Here is a 24024-nt window from a genome sequence, read left to right as displayed (position 1 = left end):
ATAACAGGAATATTTTCACATTTGGGAGGTAAATGCTGTGTATTTTTACTTGAGAAATCACTGAAACGTCGAATGCATATTTGCTTAATGACGTGCGGCCAAACGGTGTTCTCCTACCGATCAAAACAGTTCCAGAGATGCCAGAGATGTGTCAGGATGGATTCTGAGTGAATCTGAACGAGATGAAGCACAGAACAAGTTTCATAATTCTAGTTACTGGAAGGTCGCGGCTGTAAAACGCGTGTGAAATAAGCACACAGATTAAAGAGCTTTGTAAAATGACTTCATTAAAAGCCAAATCTCTGCATTCATAATCATAACGAAGTGATTATCAAAAGTATTTATCAGCACCATGTGCTCACAGTATCACAGGAAAAGTACTAGCTCTGTAGAAAAGTCTGGCCCCTGTGACTGATCTAGTATTATATATGACTGACAGATTATCAGTGATGCATTGGTGAGTAAGTAACACGTACTGCTGTAGCTGGATTTACTTTATATGACCTTAAATGCAATGAGGTAGTCGAGTGTCGCTAACCTGGGGGGGTGGGCCCCCTCCACAGGATCACCACATAAATCTGAAGGATCGTGAGATGATTCGTGGGAGAGAAGAGATAAAATAAATGTGTTGTTAATGTTGTATTACAGATACGTTGTGAAATATTTGATTGGGAGTCAAACAAATGCAAACAGCCCATAAATGAGATGGCTGAAACGTGACTAAAGGCCCCAATTAGAGGTGATTTTTTTTTTTTTAAAAAAAGGTCACAAACCTGCTTTGTATTTTATTGGCTGATCATGTATCATGTAATAAAAAATCTTAATGGGCAAAGCAGTAACTATAACTGTCCAATAAATGTTGTGTAGAGAGAAAACACAATGGTACAATATTTCCCTCTGAAGTGAGATAATTAGAGGAGTGATGAACTGGTTTAAAGTAGAGCCCAGCCTATTGTTGGGGCCGATGCTGATATCAGGCAGCATGAAAAACTCTGATATCAACTGATAATTTACAATCATCCTTCAAATGTGCTTATCAAACACTTTGCAATGGATGCAGGAAATTTAGCAGTTTAACAATAAACTATATGGTCTAAAATGACATCAAATCATTAAAACAGTGAACTTACTGCGAATTTGAAAACAATAAATTATTCCAACCAACGAGTAAAATACTCAAACCCAGCTAGTGGTGGAAAGTAACTAAGTGCATTCACCGCAAGTGATGAACCATTTAGATACCGGTACTTGAGTCTTCCATGTTATGCTACTTTACACTAGAGCCTGACCGACATCCCGGTTGGCCGATATCATCAGCTGATATTTGCTTATCTCAACACATCAGCCTGAAAAAGACAGTTGCCATCATGCAGCTTCAGTGAAAAGCTGGAGAGTAACACAGATCGTATGTATGCATGTGATGCTTTTTAGATTGTGAGTGATTGTGATTCGATTCTTATTTTGAGGGATTAAGATGCGAGTATAAAACCATTACTGATGCATCTTAATGCAACGCAGTTTTTTACTTCTTTACACGATATAGTTTTCCATGCTGTTCGACGACCATCTTCCTCCAAAACATAACCTATTTGTAACGATCCATAATTAAAAATAAACAGATACGTTTCCTTCAGTATCCTGGCTCGCGCTCAGCCTCAACTCAAGAAGTAGCCTAGATTAGGACTTCCTGTTCTTCTTGTTCTGTTTCACCATCCGGTTGGTTCAAACCATAAGGAAAAACCTAGCCGGGTTTCTGAATATTTTTTACAGGTGATCATAATGTCGTGAAGCTGGTTTAGAATTTCAGATAATCGGCTTTTCTGCATTGATACATAATATTTCATGAGAGAATTGCGGCGCGTCTAAAGATCCATCGTTTCCCCCACCCATCGTCGGCACCCATCAAAAACGAGATCTGATCACAAGGTTCATCATTTTGTTTTAAGTCAGTGTATTGTAATGTATAATGACACCCCTAAAGGTGCTCAAGGTGTCGATTATACCCTCTCGTAAATCACTGTGAACCCAAACATCCTGCACCTGGTGAGTGGAGGGTGGAGACAAAAGCTGCACGGTTTCCAGACACGGAGTAACATGGAGTATTAATGGCGGTGTCTGTTTCAGACAACCGGGAGGATGTTTTCAAATCTCCTTTGGTGCGACGGCACTTGTTTGCCGTCGGTTTTACCTTCAAACGGGCAACAAACAGCGGCGTTCTGCTCGAGCGCGCTGCTCGTCTCGGGTTTGAACACACAATCGTGTTGTTTCAGCTCACTTTCTTCTCCCAACAGTGTGTGAAAGGCTGTCTTTGGCATTTCACACTCATCTCTTTGAAAAGACGAGTAAAGCCCTACAGCTTTGTCAGGCGGCAAGTTAACACACGAACCTGGAGATCCTTTTCATTTCGGGCCTGTGTTGAAATTTCTAATTCCAAGGGATCTTTTCATAAGCGGGGTTGTGGTGTAACATCCCTCTGCTTTGAGCCTATTGATAAATCAATGCGCTTGTAATTCTCTGTGATGCGCGTCAACCAGACTCTGCAGATCAAAGATAATGTGGTATAAAGTGAGGGCCACCAGGCACCGGCTGCTCATATACTCTTATAATGATATGATATCTCACTTCTGGGACGATGAAATTGTTTCTGACGCGTTCATCAAAAATGTAGCACCCTCCATCAAACCGAAATAGGAATGCGGGATCAAACGGAATGAATCTGCTAAATGCGTTTCTTTGTTGCAGGCCAGGCGCAGCCGTGTTTACCGATTACAGAGCTGGTTCCTACCAGGGTAGAAAATTAACACCCTCCACCAGCCAAATGCGGCCAAAAGCTGGCTGCGGTGTGTAAGTTTGTCTCCTCTACCCGCCACTTTGGCAGGATCCTTGTTTGGATCTCGGCGATGATGAAATTGTGGTGTGTTTCAGTTGAAATTGTTCTATTTAAATCTAAAGAGGTAAGGCAACAACAAAAGACGGGGGGGGGGAGAAAAAACAAAAAGAGGACACAACGTCTCGGTCTAGTCAGCGTGGCATCACCGTTAGCCGGTCTGCACTGGCAGCAGCGTGAGCAGCAGTAGTCTGTTGGCTGGCACAGTGAGAAAACACTCAGTCATGGCTGTTGTGGTGCTGAGTCGGCCTGCCCAGGCATGGCCAATCACTCACGTGCACACACGTTAGCGAGACGCAGGGCGGTTCCTTCATCCAGCACATTCTTTGTAGACAGCGTCGGGAGGGAAGGGTTTTTTTTGTTATTATTATTTTTCCTTTAGCACGCATTTGCAAAAAAAAAAAAAAAAATCATGTTTGTCACGAGGCGTACATGTTACAGGTGAGATGTGACATCAGCAGATCAATGTCAATGAACGGCACCACTGGGGCTCTGGTGCAACGCACACTGGGTGTCATTGTGTTCCTCCACTCCGCCCACAGCCGCTCATCGATACTGTCATCCTCATCCAACAGCACCTGCACGTCTCAACCTGTTTTATACCTCCTCAAGCAGGAACAGATATCATTTTTTATCAAACCTCTAAAAGGAGTCCTAAAAACAAAATAGCCTCAAGCGATCTGTTTTCTTTTTTTTTTTTTTACCTTGATCTTGTCGCTGTTAGAGCATAATGTGTTTCTCTTCTTTCTCGGCACGCAAAACCCTCACTGCTCCTCGTGTGAATTCGCCTCTTGTGTAGTTTGATTTGAAGTGCGGGATGGATCAGTGTCTGCTGGAGCCAGAAAACAAAGTTATATCGTAGCTGATACTGGTGCTAGTTTCAGGGGCAAGGGGAGGGAAATGAACTAGGAGCTCCAGAGCCAGAGGTCGGAGAGGGCCCAGTTGGTTTTGCAGTGCAGCCAGGCAGCGGAGCCCCTTTGTGGGACTGGAATGTGCCGTGCGTGCCTCTTCCTCGGCTAGTTGCCCCCCCCACACCCACCCTCCCATGCTCACACACACATACACACACGCGCGCGGTCCATCCCGGGCACGTTAGCACGCAGCCACCGCAAATTGCTTGCAGATTTTTCACACATAGTAACGTGATGGTTTGTAAACTGGGAGAAGTGCAACCGGCGCTGGATCTTTACGCATCACTTCCTCGCCACAGTAACAGTGGCTGTGTGGGCCGCTCTTGGGGACTCACCCCCCCCACTGTCTTTAAAATGTAATCCTGTGTCTCTCTCCCGCCCCTAATGATTAACAGGAATGATTGCTGTGTGTGATAACGATGGAGGGTCGTGCAGCAGGCTCTGATTACAGTACAGGACCACGGCGAGCTGAGGAGGATCTGCTGTCTGTGACATTTTGGATGAAAACCAGGGAACACACCTTCTATCTTTTAGAATGGCAATTACGTCAGGTTTCATAATTTGGGAGAAACCTACATTGAGTTTAGGATTGTGAGACCAGTTTTGAATAAAACGCCCACATCTGGGTGCTTAGTTTTTAAGATTTCACTGATTACAGGTCACATGACGCCTCCATGCACGCCTCCTCGCGCTCTTGAGCGAATGATTAAACGTAATTCCGTCTCCTCCACCTTGCCGCTCTGGCTCGGTGTCAGCTGGGGGTCACGGGGAGCCAGCGTCAGGCTTCATCCAGGGGTCAGGGACGCTCAGCTGGGCAGGAGAGGACAGAGCCGTGCCCCACCAGCACAAGGCTGCGCTAATGAAGGGCCAGGCGGCTGCAGGCCCTCGGGTTATGCAGACCATGGTTTAATTGGTCTAATGAGATGCAGCTCATCCTCGGCGAGGTCAGGTACCGCCGGACGGAGCAGGACAAAGCGGGGCGGAGAGGCCTGCTGCTGAGCACTGAGGGTCAGAGAGACGAGCTTTATTGAGCTTTTCTTAAGTGATGTAGAGAACTCATATCTGGGGCATTCGGAAAGGTAGATGAAATATTGTTTCCAAAATATTTTTTGGAACAAAAAAAAAAAAAAAAACCCCTAATCAGGGACTCATCATAACAAAAAAAAAAATAATACATCTCAGCGTGCCAGCGTTTTGATTATTTGGCTGGAGGAGTTGGACTTCAGAGCAAAGCTCACTTTTACCTCCATTATTTTCCTGGAAAGTTGGACAAGGTTGACTGAATAAAAAAAAAATAAGCAGATTCTTCCAACAGCGCTGTCATTTTAATTGCGTTGAGCTCGCCTTCGTTGTTACACACATTTTATGAACTGATATTTGCTTTCCTGAGCAGGCAGGGTGGCCTCATAACAAGCCTTTGTATTGATCAGTAATTGTAGCACTGCATTATTTCCAATCAACAATCATGTAAGAAAACAGAATGAATATGTATGACACATTTTCTAATAGCTGACAGTGTAACATTGACCTGCAGGAGTGATCCACATAGGGAAAAAAAAAACTGATCAACATTAACAGGCTTAAATTAAATCACAATGTTGTTTCTAGATCTACTTGAGATATAAAATATTAAAGGGTGTTTTATTTTGAAAAGCAGGCAATAAAAATCATTTTGAAGGCCAATTAATAAAAAAAAAGATAAAACAAAGATATGAGCTGTTTTTTTAAACGGCGGACTCTCCTTCTCTTCATCCAAACGGAGCTGAAAAGCAAAGAGATTCACAGGCGCTCTAATGAATCAAACTCTGCTTGTTGTGTTGTGTTTTTTTTTTCTCAGAGTATAGAGCCTTTTCTCTCCCCGCTGAAAGAGTTAATCTGAAGTTGGCAGCCAACGCCACAGTCTCGGTCAGACGTGCGGAGAATCGAAAAATAAAAGGAGTTCAAAATCATGTCTTTTGTCTCGTCATAGACTGTTTAAAATCCGGCGGAGGGGGGTTTACATGAAGCGGGCTCTGAAATTGAAATCGACGCTCGGGCGGTGGGACGGGCGGGTCCGGGTGTGTGTGTGTCTGTGTGTGTGGGGGGGGCTTCAGTGTGGTCTGCTTCATTAGGGAATTTAAGAAAAAAAAAAGGGGGAAAAAAAGGCTAACGCATTTTTAATAACTCTCATTTTAACATTTTAATATTATCAAGGATTATTATTATCGATATTATTGTGAGCCCACTCGGATCTTCATTCGGTGAATGAGACAGATGAGCCTCCGCTGACCGTCACGTGTCCTGCGGGTCATTCGGGGCCTGACGGGAAACACGCGCGCTCCTCGTCTCTGCGTCCTCTGACGTCGGGTCTCAGTAACGGTGCAGCACCGACGTGTCGCTGGCGGGAATGCCAGCTCGTCTTCTTCTGGTTATTTATTTTTTTTTCCTCCAGCTTTTTTTCTTTCTTCTTTTTTTCTTCTCATTTTCATGTTAATGCTGGCACACTCCATGGATGATGTCTTCACTCTTGTCTTGTTGTTCTTTTTTTTTTTTTTTTTTTAAGTATTCATATTTTAAGTGCCCTGTGAGGATAGAGAGAGAGAGCGAGAGAGAGAGAGAGAGAGAGAGAGAGAGAGAGAGAGAGAGAGCGAGAGAGAGATGGTGATGGTGCATTTTTAATTGTTTTGCCGAGTTGTTTTTCTTCTTCTTCTTCTTCTTCTTCTTCTTCTTCTTCTTCTTCTTCTTCTTCCCGTCTATTGAACAGAGTTTTGGATGATATTTGAGGGAATTAGGCAGAGAGACATGCCGGTGGACAAAATGATCCACGACTTTAATTGGGCGAAATTCAGTCCACTAGAGAGAAGCTCGCGCAGGGATTGTTTGCCATTTATTTATTTTTGATTTGTCGGGCCTTAAATGTCCCACAATGCACCGTGCGCAGACCGGATGCTGCTCAGTCCGACATGTCTAGCGGCTTTTTTAAGGCGAAGCTAATGAGGTAAAAACACCGGAAACTCGCGCGCAGCTCTCAGGTGCTTGTAAGAAAAAAAGAAAAAAAATACCATGAAGAAGAAAACACCGACTCCTAATTGTTAAGCAGCCCGAATGAAAAGGCCAAGCGCATTTGGCTTTAATTTAATTTCCAGGTAAGGAGATCAACCGAGAGACGTCTTCCGTGGTGCGTTTAAGTTCACCCAAATAAGCGTTCAATAGAGCCGCCTGAGCAGCCCATGTATAGAGCCGGCGTGGTGCAGGCAGCAGATAGTGCAGGCTGACTGCAGCTCACCCACGGAGACTCTGAATGATGCTGTCTCTCCCTCCAGATCTGGCACTTTGAACCAGTCTGCATCGCGGTTATTCCTGGAAAATAAATATGACTTTTTTCAGCCCATGAAAGCCAAAAAAAAAAAAACAGAAAAAAAAAAATAAAATAAGAGGCATAGCTAAGGAACATGACTTAAACCCTCCTTGTAGTCGAATTCCAGTGACAGTTGAATGGCGGTTTATTTGCATTTTGGCAGGGTCACCCAGAAACGCTTAATTTCTGACTGAAAAGCAGACGCATGGGAGTCGCATTCAAGTGCCAGTTAAGTTTTCAGATTTTTCTGGTGCAGGTGGGGATGGGAACTGGGGTGTTTTATTTATTTATTTTTTTTAACCACAGTGAGATGAGTGGATCCCTCTGCTTCCTTTGTCACTTCACCCACCCTGTACATCAGATGTGTGCGTCAGTCAGTGGCGCGCAAAGCGAGGTGTGCTGTCCTTCGCGGCGCTCATTAGGCTTGATGTTCAGGAGCTGAGATCCAAGGCTGGAGGCCATGATGTTTACCAGAGAGAGAGTGGCGGTGGCCGTGGTGCCTCTGAGTGCCTCTGCCTTTGTCTGCATGATGCACTTTTGCTTTGGTTAAACGAGGATTTGCTTTGGTTAACCTCGGCCATTATTTTAACATTTAGGCTTCCTTCTTAAAGAGCTGGCAGCAGTGCCTGAAGTGGAACAAAACACAATGTTGGTACTCCTGTTATGCACATGTTGCCGGGTGAACGGGGCCGGTGTGTAACAGCAAATAACTTAGTTTTGCGCCCAGAATTTCTACAGTGGGTAAAAGATACATATGGGTACTTTGTTCAACAAAGGGATATTCATTTTATTTGTTAGAGTGATGAGATAATGTATTATATTCACTTGAGACAGTGCGCAGTGCAGTGATATTCTGAGGGCAGCGTGTCCTTCGTTGTCAAAGTTTGACTTCCGAGCTTCGGTTGTGTCATCATCTGACCCTGTCTGTGTTCTCTTTGTGCCTTTTTGGAGCCAGCCCAATGTTATTGATAGGTTAATGTAACGTTACTTAGTTGTTAATGTAATGTTACCTGGCAGAGACAAGGGAAAAGGGAAACAGACGAGCATCACATAGTGGCCCCTGGGTAATGCAGTTTAATAGTGGGAACACGTCTACTTCAAATTTAACTACAAAACAGTGAAAACAGGGTGTCACTTGCCTGAAATAGGCGACGAAAATTTGCTGAAAGTCGCCTAAAAAACATGTCCCTATCTCACTGAAATGTTGCTTTCTAGGTGAGTGTGTCTCGTATTAGGTGTAACAACACATCTGGAGTAGAAATCGGATAAGAATGCATGATAAGATTTGACTCTTGTGAGGAAAAAAGTTCTGGCGCAGTAAAGAGTAGAATGTAGAAGTGCTGGTACTGTGTCCTGGTCCCACTTTGGATAATGGTCGGCTGAGTCTAATCTCTGGTGTAACCGAGTCGCTCTCTTTGAATTTTACAAATTGAAATCATTTGTCAAGGACACATTCAGATCTGCAGCTCTACTATGATTAATCTGCACTACCGGTCAATCAGTTATTCTCTCCATCAGTTATTATGTTATAAAAATGCCCAAAAGCTGTGAAAAAAGTGCCTGTTTATGATTTACAGAGTCTTTGAAGCTCTCCTTTTATCTTGTCAAAATGTGTTTCAGTTTCAGATCGCTCAAGGAAGTGTTTCAGGGACTGAAACAATGAATCGGTTATCAAAATAGTTGCAGAATTTTCTCAGCGCTCATCTGCGTTCGTTGCCTGCATGTGATTTGACATTTTTTTGTTACTGAATAATCTGCTGATCATTTCCTTGATTATTCGATCAGTTATTTGGTCTATGAAATATCATAAAATGGCAAAAATAAATTTGATCAGTGTTTTGCAAAGGCCAAGATGACGTCCTCACATGTCTTCTTTTGTCCTCAAAACAAACATATTCAGCTTACTATTATAAATGAGGAAAGAAACCAGAACATTTTCACATTTAAGAAGCTAAAATCAGAGAATTCTGACATTTTTTCCTTTAAAAAAACTGACACAAAACGATCAATCAAGTATGGAAATAGCTGGCTAGTTATTTTAATTGATGACAACTAATCAGTTAGTTGACTGAGTGCCACAGCTCATAGGCTCGCTTAGTATTCCGGCATTGCCCGACTTGTGAGTGATGTAAACAGCACATGTACCAGAGAATTTCGCCGCTTGCTGAATTCTCCTCTCGACGGTGGTTTTTGTTTGGAGTCACAAGCCTCCGTTCTCCCGCTCTGTGATTCAGCAGCACTCGTGCCTTCAGACAGCCTGTCTGCAGAGCAGGTGCAACCCTGAATGACATGTTTCACGATGAGGCAACATGGCAGCCGCCGCCACCGCTCGTAGACCGAACGCCAGATCCCCCCGGGAGTTTGGGGAGCAAGGCGAAAAAATTCGGGGACTGGGGATTTTTCGTGGGACACGCTCTCGCTGACCGTTTATCTGCTGCTGCTCGGTGCAGACTCCGTTCCCTCTGCCTGCTGCCCTCCCTCTCATCTTAAATTCTGTAACCATCTCAGTATTTTGCCTCTAAATCATCTCGTCATTGATTTGTGTGCATGTGTGTGGCTGCCCGGGTTTGTTTCTCCCTCTTTGTTTGCTGTGGTAAACCCATGAGCAGCTGCCGGTGGTGGGGTCTGGAGGGATTCTGAAGCTGTGTGTCCTCTCTTTGCCATCCTCTGCCAAGGTGGCATTATGCAAGCAGAGAGAAGGGTAGAGCGAGGGAGGCAGAGGAGCGCAGGGGAGGGCGGGGGTTTGTGTGTTGGGGGGGGTGGGGTGTTGTTGGGGTGGGGGGTAAGGGAGACGAGGCGATGGCGGCCATAGTAAAGATGGAGGCAGGCTGAGGGCTGCGGGGATTGGTGCAGGAGAAGGTTTGCTCCCCTGAACTTTGCCTCCGTGTCAGAGTGGAACTTGTCGATTTGGCAAATTGCGCGACGTCGGACAGGGCTGCTAGCTCTCTTACACTCCCACCTGCTCCCTCCTGCTCTCTCTCTCTCCCTCTCTTTTCCTGCGCGCTCTCGCTCTTTCGCTCTCTCTCTCGCTCTCTCTCTCTCTCGCCGCCACTACACCCCCCCCTCCCCATCCCCTCCTCCCCCTTCCCCACCCTCTCCTCTTTCTCTTTTCCCTCCCTTTCAGCTCTTGAAGCTAACGCATTGGCTGGGCTACAGGCATCTTGTTGCCAAATAGGTGGGCCCTACTCGTGTTGGCAAAGGCTCAAGCAATGGTTAGGGAAAGAACGCGGAGAGGACGAGAGACGGCGAGCGAGAAACAGAAAGAGAAAGAGAGAGAGTTGGAGAGAAAAGGGGAAAAAAGAAGCAGCACTCGGCTCTGCCAGCGGTCGTATGCGCTCGTCCAACATTGATTCGGCTCTCTATTTTTTTTTTTCCTCCCTATTCTGTGCTCTGCGCTCCCTGGCCCCCCCATCTGTGTGTGTGTGAGTGAGTGAGTGAGTGTGTGTGTGTGTGTGCGAGTGTGTGAGTCTTGTGCCGGGCCCAGGGATCAGAACAGACACCACCACCAATTACACTTTGCCAAGGATTTTTTTTTTTTTTTCAAGGTTCAGTTTTTTTTTTTTGGAATGCACAAAGGACTGCTTTTATTTTAAGTGCATCTCTCCGCGTTGTCGAAGTTCTTTTTTTTTTTTTTTTTTTAACTCTTAACGTTTCTATCGCCACTTGATAATTTGCTACAAGTTTTGTATCCGTCTTTTTTTTTTTTGTCATTTTTGGTGGAAAGTGCTGCTGGACGTGGTCCTGCTGTAGTGAATTTTCTCCTCTCCTTAAATCTTGGGGTGTTTTTGTTGTTTTGGTTTGAAACTTCGGCCCACTGTCTTCAGTGAGCAGCACATTCTGCTAATTATTTTTTCTTCATCCCCCCAAGTTTTTTTTTTTTCATCAGCTAATTCTCCACACCCTGCCAAACCAGCACTCGCTTTACATTGGGGAGCGCGGGAGGAGGAAAAAAAAAAAAAAAAACTGGTGCAGATTTTTTTTTTTTTTTTTCACTTTAAACGCTGTGCCAAATTTATGATGAGAGTGCAAAATGGTAACTACCAGGCCGTCTGTCTTCCTCTAGCACTGTGGTTTTCTGTGGTGATTTCTGTCTGCTTTCAGTTTGTTGTGGAAATGTGAGTCTGGTTGGAGCTCCCTTTGCATGGTAGCGCAGATAGGAAATGGTATGGCTGATCTTTTAGCAGCACATTTCAACAGTGGTCTTGTGGCGGCAAAGCTTGGCGGTGGTGAGCGACCGGTGTGTGGCAACCCTGGCACAGGAGCGCTGTGGCGAGATCTGGGCTTTGTTGCCCAGAGATATGTAGTGAAGGTATTATGGTACAGCAGAATAACTTCTCTTTTTCCTGCAGCACACCGGGAGAGCGCAACTTGGCTCAGCCTTTGGATTTGAATTCATGCATTTTGCATTTGTTGCTCTTGAATGTTTTCCGTGTTTATTTATGATAAAAGGAAGCTTTGCATGTTACAGTTAAGAGACATTTTCTTACAAATTGCTGCAAAATTATTTGTATTTTGCCTGAGTGTTTGTAATGATAAAACATGCAGTCATTTTTAGATTATGATGCTTATTTGAATTGTGTTTTTAGATTTTTTTCTATTTTAGTAATTTACGTGAATTAACATTTAATTATAAAATATGAATCTTTTTATAATAACTGTATAATCATTTAAATTTTTTTGCATTTTCACTTTTTCACTGAAAATTATCCAAACATTTTAACAGCTGTATTTTGAAGATTTTGCATGCTCTCTTTTCAAACTAAAAGCCTCTCCAGCGTCCTCACACCACGTCTCTCTCTCTCTCCCCCTCTCCCTCTCTCTCTCTCCTCAGGATGAATTTCATCCCTTCATTGAGGCCCTCCTCCCCCATGTCCGTGCCTTCTCCTACACCTGGTTCAACCTGCAGGCCCGTAAGCGCAAGTACTTCAAGAAGCACGAAAAGAGGATGACCAAGGACGAAGAGCGCGCGGTGAAGGACGAGCTGCTGGGAGAGAAGCCGGAGATCAAGCAGAAGTGGGCCTCGCGCCTGCTGGCCAAGCTCCGCAAGGACATCCGGCCCGAGTTCCGCGAGGACTTTGTGCTCACCATCACGGGGAAGAAGGCCCCCTGCTGCGTGCTGTCCAACCCCGACCAGAAGGGCAAGATCCGCCGCATCGACTGCCTCCGCCAGGCCGACAAGGTGTGGCGGCTGGACCTGGTGATGGTCATCCTGTTCAAGGGCAGCCCCCTGGAGAGCACGGACGGGGAGCGGCTGGTCAAGTCGCCCCAGTGCTCCAACCACGGCCTGTGTGTCCAGCCGCACCACATTGGAGTGACGGTCAAGGAGCTGGACCTCTACCTGGCCTACTTCGTCCACACACCAGGTATGTGGGCAGATTATACACATATCACACACACACACACACACAGGTCACACACGCACGGCATGTGGCATGTGAGTGGCAGATTAGACCCTTCCCTTCACTATGTACCCAGCTGAGCCAGTGCCAGGCTGTGATAAACCCAGTCAGAATTAAGATAACGACCACATCTTGACATTTAAAGGGCCAGTCTGCGCAGTCTAATCTTTAAAAAGTGTGTCTCGCGTGGATGTTTCTATCTGGTTTAAAGAGATTCGGAGAGTTTGACAGCCCGGCTTAAAACCTGTGTTTACCTAGAGATATGTTTGCGTTGGTACATTTGTTCAAGTATTTGTGTGCAAATTTGTCTAAATCCAAATGTGCATGTTTTCCGGTGCCATGTGTAAACAAAAGCATCTGCAAACCTGTTTATCTGTGTGTGCATGCATGTGCGTACGTGCGCGTGTGTCATGTGTCTGTAATCCATGTGTATGTTATTGTGAGATCGGTGTGTGTGTGTGTGTGTGTGTGTCAGTAGCATTGTGGTGTCTGTGTATGTGTGTGTGGTGGTCTGGAGAGTGCAGTGACAGCTGGCCCAGTCCCAGGTAGTTTAGAAGGCAGGGAGAGTCAGCCTGTCTGCAGCCTCAGCCGCCTCAGCCCTTACACGCACGCTAACACACTCACACACACACACACACACACACACACACACACACACACACACACACACACACACACACTCCGAAGTGGACACACACAGGAGCTCTCTCTCAAACGCAACTCGCCCAAGCTGCCCCGTTCGATGTTCGCCTGAATGTCCTGATCACACACACACACACACACACTTACACACACACACACTGAGACTCTTCTGTTTGTGGCAGCGTGGCTCTGCCTCTGTTTTTTTATGAGATGTTTTATTTTTCCATATTCGGCGCACGTGTTTCCTGCTGCGGCCATAAAGTTAAAATAGAGGTGGTGAAAATATTTGAGTGTAAACAAGCCAGCATGCGTTCTTCTGTAAGGGCAATTTAACGCTGTCGCATGTAATCATCTGAGTCAGGTTTTAGCCATGTACAGTTACTGGTACTTAATTAAATTCAATTTTTCGCGAGGATTATTCTTTTGGCTAATTAAATAGCGACGTTAAAATGAAAAGGCAAAATTAACATGATGATATTAAATTATTTAATTTGTTTTTTTTATTGCCTCTGCAAATATAAAAGCCTTTTTCTAATGTCAAACAAGATAATTTTTTGTGAGCAGTTTAAGCTGTTAGAATTCTATATTAATTACTGTAGTATTACTGCGATAAACATGACTGTTATTTTCTTGCAAATAATCCACTTTAATTGCTTATGTGAATAATGACCAGCTCTAAGTTCTGAGGTGTGTCACGATTCTGTTTTAAAAATGTGAAAACCAGTGAGAGTGAGACAGGGACACAGCTGGTGGTGTACCAGGTGGTGTCAGACTCTCATGTTGGGGTCCTGTGTGTGAGTTATTAATGTCATTCGCAGTTTAACACGTAGGCTTTTTTTTAAATTTTTGAATCCAGTTCTAATAGCATTCATTTAAAATTCCATGTAATGTGCGAACACGTATTTTGCCTTTCGTCACGAAGCTCCTTCACAATAAGAGCTCGGCTATCTGTGTCTGTGTTTCAGGTGTTCGCAGGTAGATCAGGTGTAAATCCTGACTGCCTCATCACACACACACCGTTACAGACCCTCTCTGCCCTTCACTGTTATCCCGGGTCTCTGACCACAGACTGGCATACAGTTACAGGACCTTAATTCTTCTCCTTGGCAGGGAGGAGCAGCGTTCCTCTGTGACAGAGTACCCCTTGCCAGGCTCCTTTCAGCCCAGTGTGTAACTCTGCTTGAGTTCGCAGGGCCTCCGTGAGCGCCTCTTCCTGTTCCACAATGCTCCGTGGCGAACCGCGGCTCAGATTAGCTCCCAGCGCAGCCTGGTGCCCCTCGGAGTAAAGCCCCCTTTTTTTTTCACTCTGTGCCAGAATCCAGCAGCCGCTCACCCCCCATACACACACACACACACACACACACACACACACACACACACACACACACACACACACACAAGCCTTCATCTCACTTATTTGTGTGTGTTTGTGCATCACATTCGTGTCTCTTTCTGCGCGTATTTAAATCTGTTTTTAATGGACAGCACCCTATTCCCTTAATTGAATATGAGCATTATTTTAAACATTGGCTTGTATTCGATCATATATTAAGTATTGCTATTTTTCCCTCCTCACTGCTTGTGCTGATGTCTGAAACAAGGCGAGTACATTTTAAAAGCTCCGTCTCCTGACAGAGTCCACTGATGTGGGAGGGAAACGATGTCTCATTCAGGTCTTTCTCGGCTTCTGCACAGCCGCCTTATATTCAGCACCTGTATGACCAGAATTCATCAGGGAGGACGTTCGGAAACACCTCGAATTAAAAACATCCACTTGTATCAGCTTGGATTGCTGTGTTTTCCAGGAGGCAGGCTGGGGTTAACCAGAGTTTACAGAGGACAGACAGACAGTGGCTCCATTCTAACCTTTGGGGTGGCAGTGTTACAGTTTTATTCTTAGCTCCTCTTTCCAGGGTGTCTGTGTCTTTGCGGAAGCTATCAGTTGCCAGGCCTGATGATTGGACCGCGGCCGTCTCATCCGCCTGTCCCCGCCGCGGTGTTTTCAGTTCTCTCGTCCCACTGATGTCACTGTCGCCAGCTGCAGGGAGGGGGGGCTCTGCTTTCAAGCGGCGTGATTGACAGATCTAACCCCCTCCTCTGCTTCTGCTTCCCTACAGTACAGTATGTGTCTCTGCTTTTGTCCAATTATAGACGTGGGCCCTTCCAGGCGGGGCGGCTGGAGCTGGGACAGATCACAGCCGCTGCGCTTCTGCTCCGCAGCTGCAAAAAAAAAAAAAAAAAAGGCTCCACTACCTAAAAGAGCCTGATCGCTTTCCTTTTGTCGAATACCTGGACCGCACACAACACAAACAGATCATGGTATAATTGTTGCAGGCTGATGAGTCGCCCCCGAAAGTGGCTCGTCTTCTTTTTCACTGATTCTGCTGCATCTGATGATGATAACAATAATGGTTCAGGGATGTGGAGGAAGTGAGAGAGAGGGGGAGAGACAGAGAGAGAGAGAGGGGGAGAGACAGAGAGAGAGAGAGAGAGAGAGAGAGAGAGAGAGAGAGAAGGGATCTGATCTCATCTTTGATCACATGTCTGTCGAAAACTAAAGTCTGGCTCGCCAGTTGGGCGCGGAGGGGCCTTCCTCCACCTCGAGACCCGCGGATCGGGTCATGTTTTTCGAGCGTCGTGTTCCATATTTGTCAGTCTGACGAAGGCGCACGGTTCCAGCATTAGTCATGTTTGGAGCCCGAGCCGCCACATGCAGCTTTCATTACTTTAGCTGTTATGATAAAAAGATGTTTCGGAGAGTGCAGCCGCCGTATCTGTTCTGTGTGCTGGAGACAGACGGACTGGAGAAGGTGTCACGGGCCAGGTCCGAAAGCCAACTGTGTGTGTGTGTGTGTGTGTGTGTGTGTGTGTGTGTGTGTGTGTGTGTGTGTGTGTGTGTGTGTGTGTGCCAGACCGTATCTCCGTGCTGCTACGGTGCTCCTAAGAGGTTCATTTACCCATCAATGTGTCTGCGTGCCTAGTCCCCGACGTTACAAATGGCCAAGAGAACGTCTTCTTAATGGAGGCGAACAAAGAGAGGGATCGACAGGGAGACAGACAGCCAGACTGAGAGACTTAACGCCTGCACGTCACGCTAATCCATCAAACACATCTTATCTGCTTTGCCCAATATCCTGGGCTTCAAAAGGAGGTAATGCTATCAGATGCAGTTACATAATGAAGGAGAGGCCAAACAGGACAGAGAGGGTTTTGTTGTGTTTCGCACATGTGTGTGTGTGCTGGTTTATAGCAGCAGTATTTCTCCCGTACACTCGGGTCATGTTGTCCTGTTAGTCGCTGAGTGTTTGCAGAAGAAGAAAAGAGGGGAATCGTCACGATTAAAAGAGGAAAAAAAAAAAAAAAAAAGAAAAAATCCCTCTCAGTCTCTTCTTTTCCTTGGCTGTGCAGAGCAGAGATTTCTGGACGGAGAGCAGAATTGTGCTCCAGTGTTCTGGCACCGCTCCGTAACCCGGGCCGACAGAGAAACAGAGAGTGTCGGCGCCGAGGGAGCCGCATTCATCTGGTGTGAAAAACACTGCTGGTCCGACACTTTCAACGGAAACTTTCTTGCGCTTTGTTGTCATTTGAAATAATGTGCCCAATAAAGTTTGAGCTTCGGCGAGCCGCTCTCATGACGGGACAGCGTCAGTGACACCGTGGTGTTTTAATATGCACTGAGCCATAGGGGCCTCCGACAGCTCCGGCTTGGCCCGTTTTCAGAGCCCCCAGTTTTTTCCAGTTACTCTTTTTGCATATGTGTGTGTATGTGTGTGTGTGTGTGTGTGTGTGTGTGTGTGTATGTGTGTGTATGTGTGTGTGTCATAGAAAGGGGAAAAGAGAAATTATTCCAGTACGATCAGCCCTCCATATAAAATCGGCGAAAAAAGGCGCGAACCGTTACGCCGCGGCTCGGCCCAATCCTCTGACCTCCTTTAGCTGATCTCTGACAACTTTCCACCAGTCTATAGGTCCGACCGCTGAGCAGCTCTATGGGCTTGGTAGCAGGCCAACCTGCTTCACATTCGCTGTAATTATCCAGTTTAGTGAATAATACTGGGAAAAGATACACAAAAGACTGAGTATATGATTGAATTAAGTCTCATTTTGAGACAAAGGTCAGGTCTTAGCTCTGCAAATAGAAAAATTCCTTGTAGCAGAAAGTGCCCATTGTGGGCAACATGGATTAGCTTTATTTACTAATTTCACTGTACAGTGATTTTTAATTATTTGTGTAATTAAGGCTAATAAATAAACGTTATGGTGTCTCTTTTAGCAATTTAGCAGCTCAGCTCAGTTCACTGTTTTTTATACTTGCTGAGCAAATGGTAGCTGACATTTAACAAACGGATTTGTATTTATTTCTCAAGAAATTAAATTACCTAATAATATGCATGACAGCGATGTTAATGAATATAATGAACACATGAAATAAGATACATAAAAAGGCTCTTTACCCTCTGAGCTATAACTGCTTTTGAGTTTTTTTCTGTATTTCTGAACGGATTTTCCCCCCTTTTTTTTTTTTTTATGAAAACAACCAAACAGGCGTTCATTTTCCCCTCGAGTTTCTTTGTGTATTATTTCAACGCCGTCTCGTTTCAGTGTGTGAATTTGCATGACCAGTCCTCTCTCCCTCTGTACAGGCGCCAGGCCTGAAATCTGTCTGTCCCCTAAAAACATACGTATCCCCGCACAGGAGGGGCGGCTTGGCTTCTCGGCTGCTTGAGCCGACGGGCAAAGAGCAGGAGGAGAGGAGAGGAGAGGTGAAGACAGCAGAGGAGTAGAAAGGAGAGGGGAAAGAGAGCGTCTTTTTTTTTTTTCTGGGCCGCTTCCCAGCAGCCTGATTCTGATCGGCCCGCCTCGCGCCTTGTTCCCTCGGTCCAGTGGAGCAGAGCACGGCGGAGACTGCCCTGTAATTGGGACAGCTCTTTCCATACGGAAAAACGGGACCGGGAAAACACCGCGACACCGCCGAGCACAGATCCCTCTCCCCCCGTCTCCGCGTGGATTTTATGTTTTGATTTAAAGCCGCCTCAAATTCAAAAAAAAAAAAAAATTAGCAATTATACGCAAACAAAATCCTCTTACATAAAAAATGAGGAGAAGCCCAAATAAAATCCGTTGAAATGAGCACTAATAATGAATAGATGAATAAATATCTCCCTCTGATTTTTTTCCCTCGCCTTATTTACTCTCTCATTTAAGGGTAATAAATGTCACTCAGTGCCGTTCGGGTGATATTGAGCGCTGATATAAAGTAAAAAGAAAAGCGTATAATAAAGATGATGCAAAATGCCATGCTGAAAACAAAGAGAGAGGGAGGGCAGATATTCAGGCTAGTGGGGCTGGTTGGCAGCATTTGGCAACCAAAGCTGCAGCTCTGTTTAGAAGGTGCCAGCTTTTCAAACCGACACAGTCTCTGCCAACTTCTCTCCTTCTGATCCTTTTCTTTCTCTCTCATTTTAACATTTTTCCCCCCATATCCTTGTTTTTTCGCTTAACACGTCTTCCCCTCTGCGCGTCCCCTTCCACCCCTGCCGCCGCTCCTATGGCTGCTTTTTCACAGCGGGGTTGCCAGAAAAAGCGAGCCGAACATGTTAAAAACTCAGGTTTTTTATTTTTGCGCGCGCTGAATGAAATGGCTATCGTGTTACCAGGCGGGTTCTGTGTTATTTTTTTTTTTTTTTGTTGTTTTTGTTTTTCTCCTCTATCCTCCTAAATGTTTTTTCTTTTATCCGCGGGCTTTTTAGCGGTGAGCGAACGCCGTTGCTTGCTCGGTGTGATGGTGCTGCTGTGGATTCAGGTCCAAAACAAAATGGAGGATAAAGAGCGGCTCCTCTCCAATCAGCGGAGAGAATGATTTCACGTATTGGGGGGGGGGGGAAGGAGGATTACTGGCAAATTAACAACGCTGACTGATTTCTCCCTTTTGCGCGGATGTAATTTTTGCGTTTGCTCATTTTTGACTTTTGCGAATGTCTTCAGGTGTCCTCATAGAGCAGGAAATGTTAGTCAGGGTTAAGGAGGGGATGCATTGTACATCATCCGGGGGACTGGGGCCCTTCATGGTGCCGTGAGTGATTGGAGAAAGTGTTAAACGCTGGGTGTGGGGGTGGATGGAATTACTCAATAATGATCAGAAAATTAGAGCCATTATTGAGGGAGAGTAAACAGGCCTCTCTAAGTGTGAAAGGCCTCTATTCAGCCCCGACCAGGAGCAGGACTCCTTTCTTCCTTTCATGGATCCACCCATGGCCTCGAGAGCCCCGCTTTTGTTCCCTGAAATAACAGAGTGAATATATGGGGTCTCAGGGGTGGGGGTCCTGTTCCCAGTGCTGAGCATGGTATGGACTGAAAAATCTACTGACTGTAAGGTACACTCCATATTTCATCCATCCTTTATTCTCTGCTTATTTCAATAGCCAATCTTTTCTGGCTCCCCTCCATACTTACTTTTTAATCAGACTAACTTGTCTAATTAACTTGATACGCCTGTGTCGCTGAGATCAGAAATTCTGGCAGTGCTTGTTGAAAGTGTTTCTGTGTGTCTACAAGTGCACCTGGGTGTCTTTTTTTTTTTTTCCTCTTTTTTCTTCTCCATCGTCGTCACTTAAGACACCCACAGCACTCCTCCAGACTCCTGCATCCTGAGAGTCGATAGTCGGGGGAAGGTGGGTGTAAACTAGGCGCTAATGCGAGCGCTTCCGCGTTCGCCGGCGCAAAATGTTCTAATTAATGGGGGAACGGATAAATAAATAAACTCGGCATGTCTCCGAGCAGCCGAACGGCAAACGCGCCGCTCAGGCAGGGACAAAGAAAATGAAGAGAGGGATTTACACTTTGAGCGAGCCGTTGGAGAGAATAAAGGACTGTGTTTCCTGTGTTTCTTTTTTCTTTTTTTTTTCTCCCCCCCCCCACTCGCATCACTTTGAGGAAATGTAGTTCACAGCTCTGCGCTTAGATTAGGGAGATTTGATTATAATAATAACCTAAACACTGTTTTCTGTGGCTTTGATGATGAGCGCAGATAAGTCTTTCATGTGAATCCAGAAATTTTTTATTCAGAACCATCGACTTGTGTGATCAAAAAAAAAAAAAAAAAAGCGATGTTTGGACTATTTTGTTGCATATCATCGCAGTTAATTTATTCCATCACACCTCTGCTTATCTCACTGGCGTAGTTTTATTCTTAGATAGTTCATCCATCTTCAGTCCGTCTTCCTTTTGAGGACACTCTCCAGGGCAGGGCTCCGTCCAGCTCCGGGCTCCCACTCAAAGAAACTCACCAGAATCACCTGACACGTTCGCTCACTTTCTCCGTCTGTTTGCTTTTTTTTTTTTTTTTCTAGTACGAACGGCCAGCTCCATTTCACAGGCATAATTCTGGATGGTAACGTTCTCATTATTCCCGTCAACTGTCAGCGCTCAACTCTCTTGTCTATAATTTCAGACTCATTTGAATTCTTATTGGCAGCTTTGGTGCATAAATTTCATAAAAGATAGAAAAACAGCACAGATTTTTTTTTTTTTCCTCGCTCCCTGGTGAGCAATAGAAATATGGAGGAGATTAGGGGGAAAGAAGTGTATGAAATTGCGTTGTTTGTTTGGATTTATTTATCAGAATAACACATGTCCAAAATTATAGTTTAGATTCACACATTTTATGTTTGTGTCTTGGGGGAAAAAAAAAAAAGAAAAAAAGTTGCACGTCGATTTAAACCCCGCAACAAAAACGCCGAGGTATCGGGCACCAGTGTGTAAATGGCCTTACTGTATCAGTTCATTGGATAGCTGTCCAGACAGGCCAATGAATAGAGTTGCCATGGACACGTAGCTTTTTTTTTTTTTTTTTGCTCAGTGCACCTTTCCTGGGTGATATCCAAGGAGTGGCAGCGACTGGCCTGGTTGGCACGGTGAGTGGCCATGCAGTGCTGGGCTGTTTCCGTGGCACTCCGGCCCACTGTGTGGGCAACCAGAGCGGAGAGCTCTGCCAGAGGAATCCACTCGGATCACTTTCACTCTATAGAGGGCATCCCCACACTTATGCAAATGGATAAGCAGATACCTATACGGTACAGCTGAGCGCACCCTGCATAAGCACAGTGACATCACAGGTAGCTGCTCCGTGCTAATTGTATGTCAACATTAAGAGTTTGTACAGCCAGAGTGTGATTTCGGCTTAAAAGGAATAATTTATATTCCTTTGAGGGAAAAAGGAGGATATTAGATTTTCTTGGCATTATGGTATACTATTTCTGGATATATTAAACACTTGTCATTGGATGTGGACCAAGTGAGACATATGAAAATGTCAAACGGTAATTTAAGAGCAGATTTTTTCCCTTAATGTTATTCACACATTTTGTTAGGCTTAGTTCAGTCCAGGGGGGCTTACACGTGAGTTTTATCCTCTAAGAAGCTTTAAGTACCCTTTGAGATGGCAGCTCAGATATCACTTGTAATTTAAAAAGCAGGGGAGCCTGTGATATAAAAGACTCCTCTGCTGGGAAACAGAGCAGCCCGAAAGCCTCGCGTTTTGTTGACGTTGGCTTCGCTCCTTCGTTATTTGGGGTTTGCGCGGACATCGCCGCTGTATCTGCAGAAATCATGAATGTTTGCAAAGTCCACCATTTTCTCCTCACAAACGTTTCTCTCTTCTGTGGTAACGTGTGCATTAGCCACAACATGAGCTTGCACATTTGATGGAGGAGACAACATACAGGAAGGACCACAGTGCGTCGCGAGGAAGCAGATATTTGATCCTCTACGTTATTTTGTGCATGAAGTGACTCAAGTCCCTTCACAGACAAGTAAGTTTAGTCTTATAGTCCTACATGGTGATGATGGTACTATGTGTTTGTCATTTTGAGTAGTCAAACTTCCTCTTAAACCCCTTAAAATAACAACCCAATAACAAGATCCAAACACACTCATTTGGGATTAGGGATGGGTGGAGTAGTGTTAAAAACTCCTGTCAACACTAGGCACAGATATAAAGCAGAAGTCTACTGTATTTAACAGCTGGGGTCCGCGAGACCCCAGACAGAAGATTTCTCTAACAAACTTCTCAAACATGTCATCAGTTCAAAAACATGTGTACATATAATTCTAACAGTATATAACAAGAAACCGTCTCTAAGTAACGTGTCATGAAGTATGATCTGGAGTCTCCAGGACCACAAACGGAACACCAACGTGATGTGAAACACTAAGATTAGGGAGTGAAGGCTGCGAGAAGGTTCAGACAGATAATTAAGTCACAGTTGAGAGTTGTTTTCTTCTTCATCCTCTGGCGCTACTCCACCCCTGCATCCACCTGTAGCCTCTGATTGTTTTCTAGGGAGAAGGGTCTTTGTCGTCGCTCCCCAATCTCGCTCCGTGCCGCCATGAAGGTATACTATGGGGAGTGACAAGGTCAGATTCTAGACACCAGTGAAGTACAGATAAGTGCAGTATAAATTTTCTGTATTAACATATCAATACAAGCGCTGTGTGCGAGTTTGGCCGACTGAATTGTTATCGTTCCCAAACACGAGCCTGCATCCCTTCCCCTTTCATTTTTCAAATGCATCTGTTTTTCCTCTTTAAAAGATTAAGCCTGCGTCCCCAGTGACTCTCTTTAAGTCCATAGGAGCGAAGTGTGTGTGAAGTATGTTTTTTAGGTGTTGTTCGTGCGAGCGCTTTAAGAGTGTATGTGTGCCTCCGCGCATATGCTCATGTGCGCCATAGAAGCAGGCCGAGCGACAACAAACGCTTTCTGCAGCCGAGCATATGAGTGCCCTCTCTGGACTCGGCCGGCACCTGATCCCTCCCCCGCCCCCGTCACACCTGATGCCTGCGGGCCTTGTATGTACACATGAAGAGAGGCGGCCCGCATTTGCAAGCAAACGCGCACAGAAATGTACACACGCTGATTTGACCCAGCTGTCCCGTGGCAGGCATGGGACCTGGGATTAGGCTGCGGGGTGCGCAGGGCCTCAGAGGGTAGGTAAACCAGACCCTAACTGGGTCTTCTTCACTGGTTTTGACTGAGTGCAATCTGTCACTGCCAGAGTCAAAAAATATGAAAAACCACATCTCTCTTGAAATTTCAGGTGAGCCGTGTCCTCCAAAAAATTTCAAAAACTGAAAGGAGGCACCACTTTCCTTCACTCTGCTCTCCCTCTCAGCAGCAGCAGCCATGGAGCCGATCTACTCTCTCTTATTTGCCCTTTGTGCGGTTACATTTGATTGGTGTATTATTAGACGCAGACCACCCTGCTTCTGAGCCCTACTTGAGTTTCCATTCTTCTGCTGCTCAGCCTTAATTCGAGGCTCTCCTCCAGCAACCCAAACATTCAGGGGAGCACACACAGAGCATTAACGTAAAGACAGGCGGGGGAGGAGGAGTTGGAGCGAGGCGCAGTCGAAGCGCAGCTCCGGCGGAATGGCGATAGAGAAGGTAATCCAAGCCCCCGTGTTTATTTTAAGAGCTGATGATCTAGAGATGGCCATTAAAAGCAGAGGGCAAACAACTTAAGAGCAGTAAATTTGAATGGAGGAGAGGGCTGGGTGTGGGTGGGAATGAGGGAGGCAGGATATGGGTTATTCTGCCACACTTTCTATCCCGGCTCTCTCCCTCCACGCAGGAAAAAAAAAAAAAATACTTGAGATGACAGTGAATTAGAGCAATCTGGCCTTCATTCTGCGGTTAGATTTTTATCTGCGGTTTTGGCCCTAAGAGCATCTCTGATCCCTGCTTTCTTTTTTTCTTTTTTTTGTCTGCCTGCTCTTTTATTGTTGTTTCTGTTCTTTTCATCTGAGTTTACTTTTCCCTCCAGCCTGGCCATAAAACGGACCCTAACGAGA

The 24024-nt window shown here is 45.4% G+C and overlaps 1 protein-coding gene across 20 annotated transcripts in view; it reads left to right on the top strand.

Moving 5' to 3' along the window:
* nfixb (nuclear factor I/Xb) overlaps nt 1-24024 on the top strand; it is a 160723-nt gene that overhangs the window by 45922 nt on the left and 90777 nt on the right. For 8 of the 20 annotated variants that reach the window (XM_037088108.1, XM_037088107.1, XM_037088104.1 and 5 more), the window contains one exon: nt 11967-12498. In XM_037088108.1, the coding sequence (XP_036944003.1) occupies nt 11967-12498 (532 nt within the window). Of the gene's footprint in view, nt 1-9126; nt 9631-10230; nt 11169-11197; nt 11445-11464; nt 11603-11966; nt 12499-24024 lie in introns of those variants that run through there. The other 12 variants (XM_037088110.1, XM_037088116.1, XM_037088106.1 and 9 more) reach the window with 8 other exon arrangements.

This window comes from Acanthopagrus latus, chromosome 23 (genome assembly GCF_904848185.1).
Source record: "Acanthopagrus latus isolate v.2019 chromosome 23, fAcaLat1.1, whole genome shotgun sequence".
Classification (NCBI taxonomy): Eukaryota; Metazoa; Chordata; class Actinopteri; order Spariformes; family Sparidae; genus Acanthopagrus; species Acanthopagrus latus.
The sequence above is the reverse complement of the archived record's forward strand: the minus strand, read 5'-3'. Positions and strand labels throughout refer to the sequence as shown.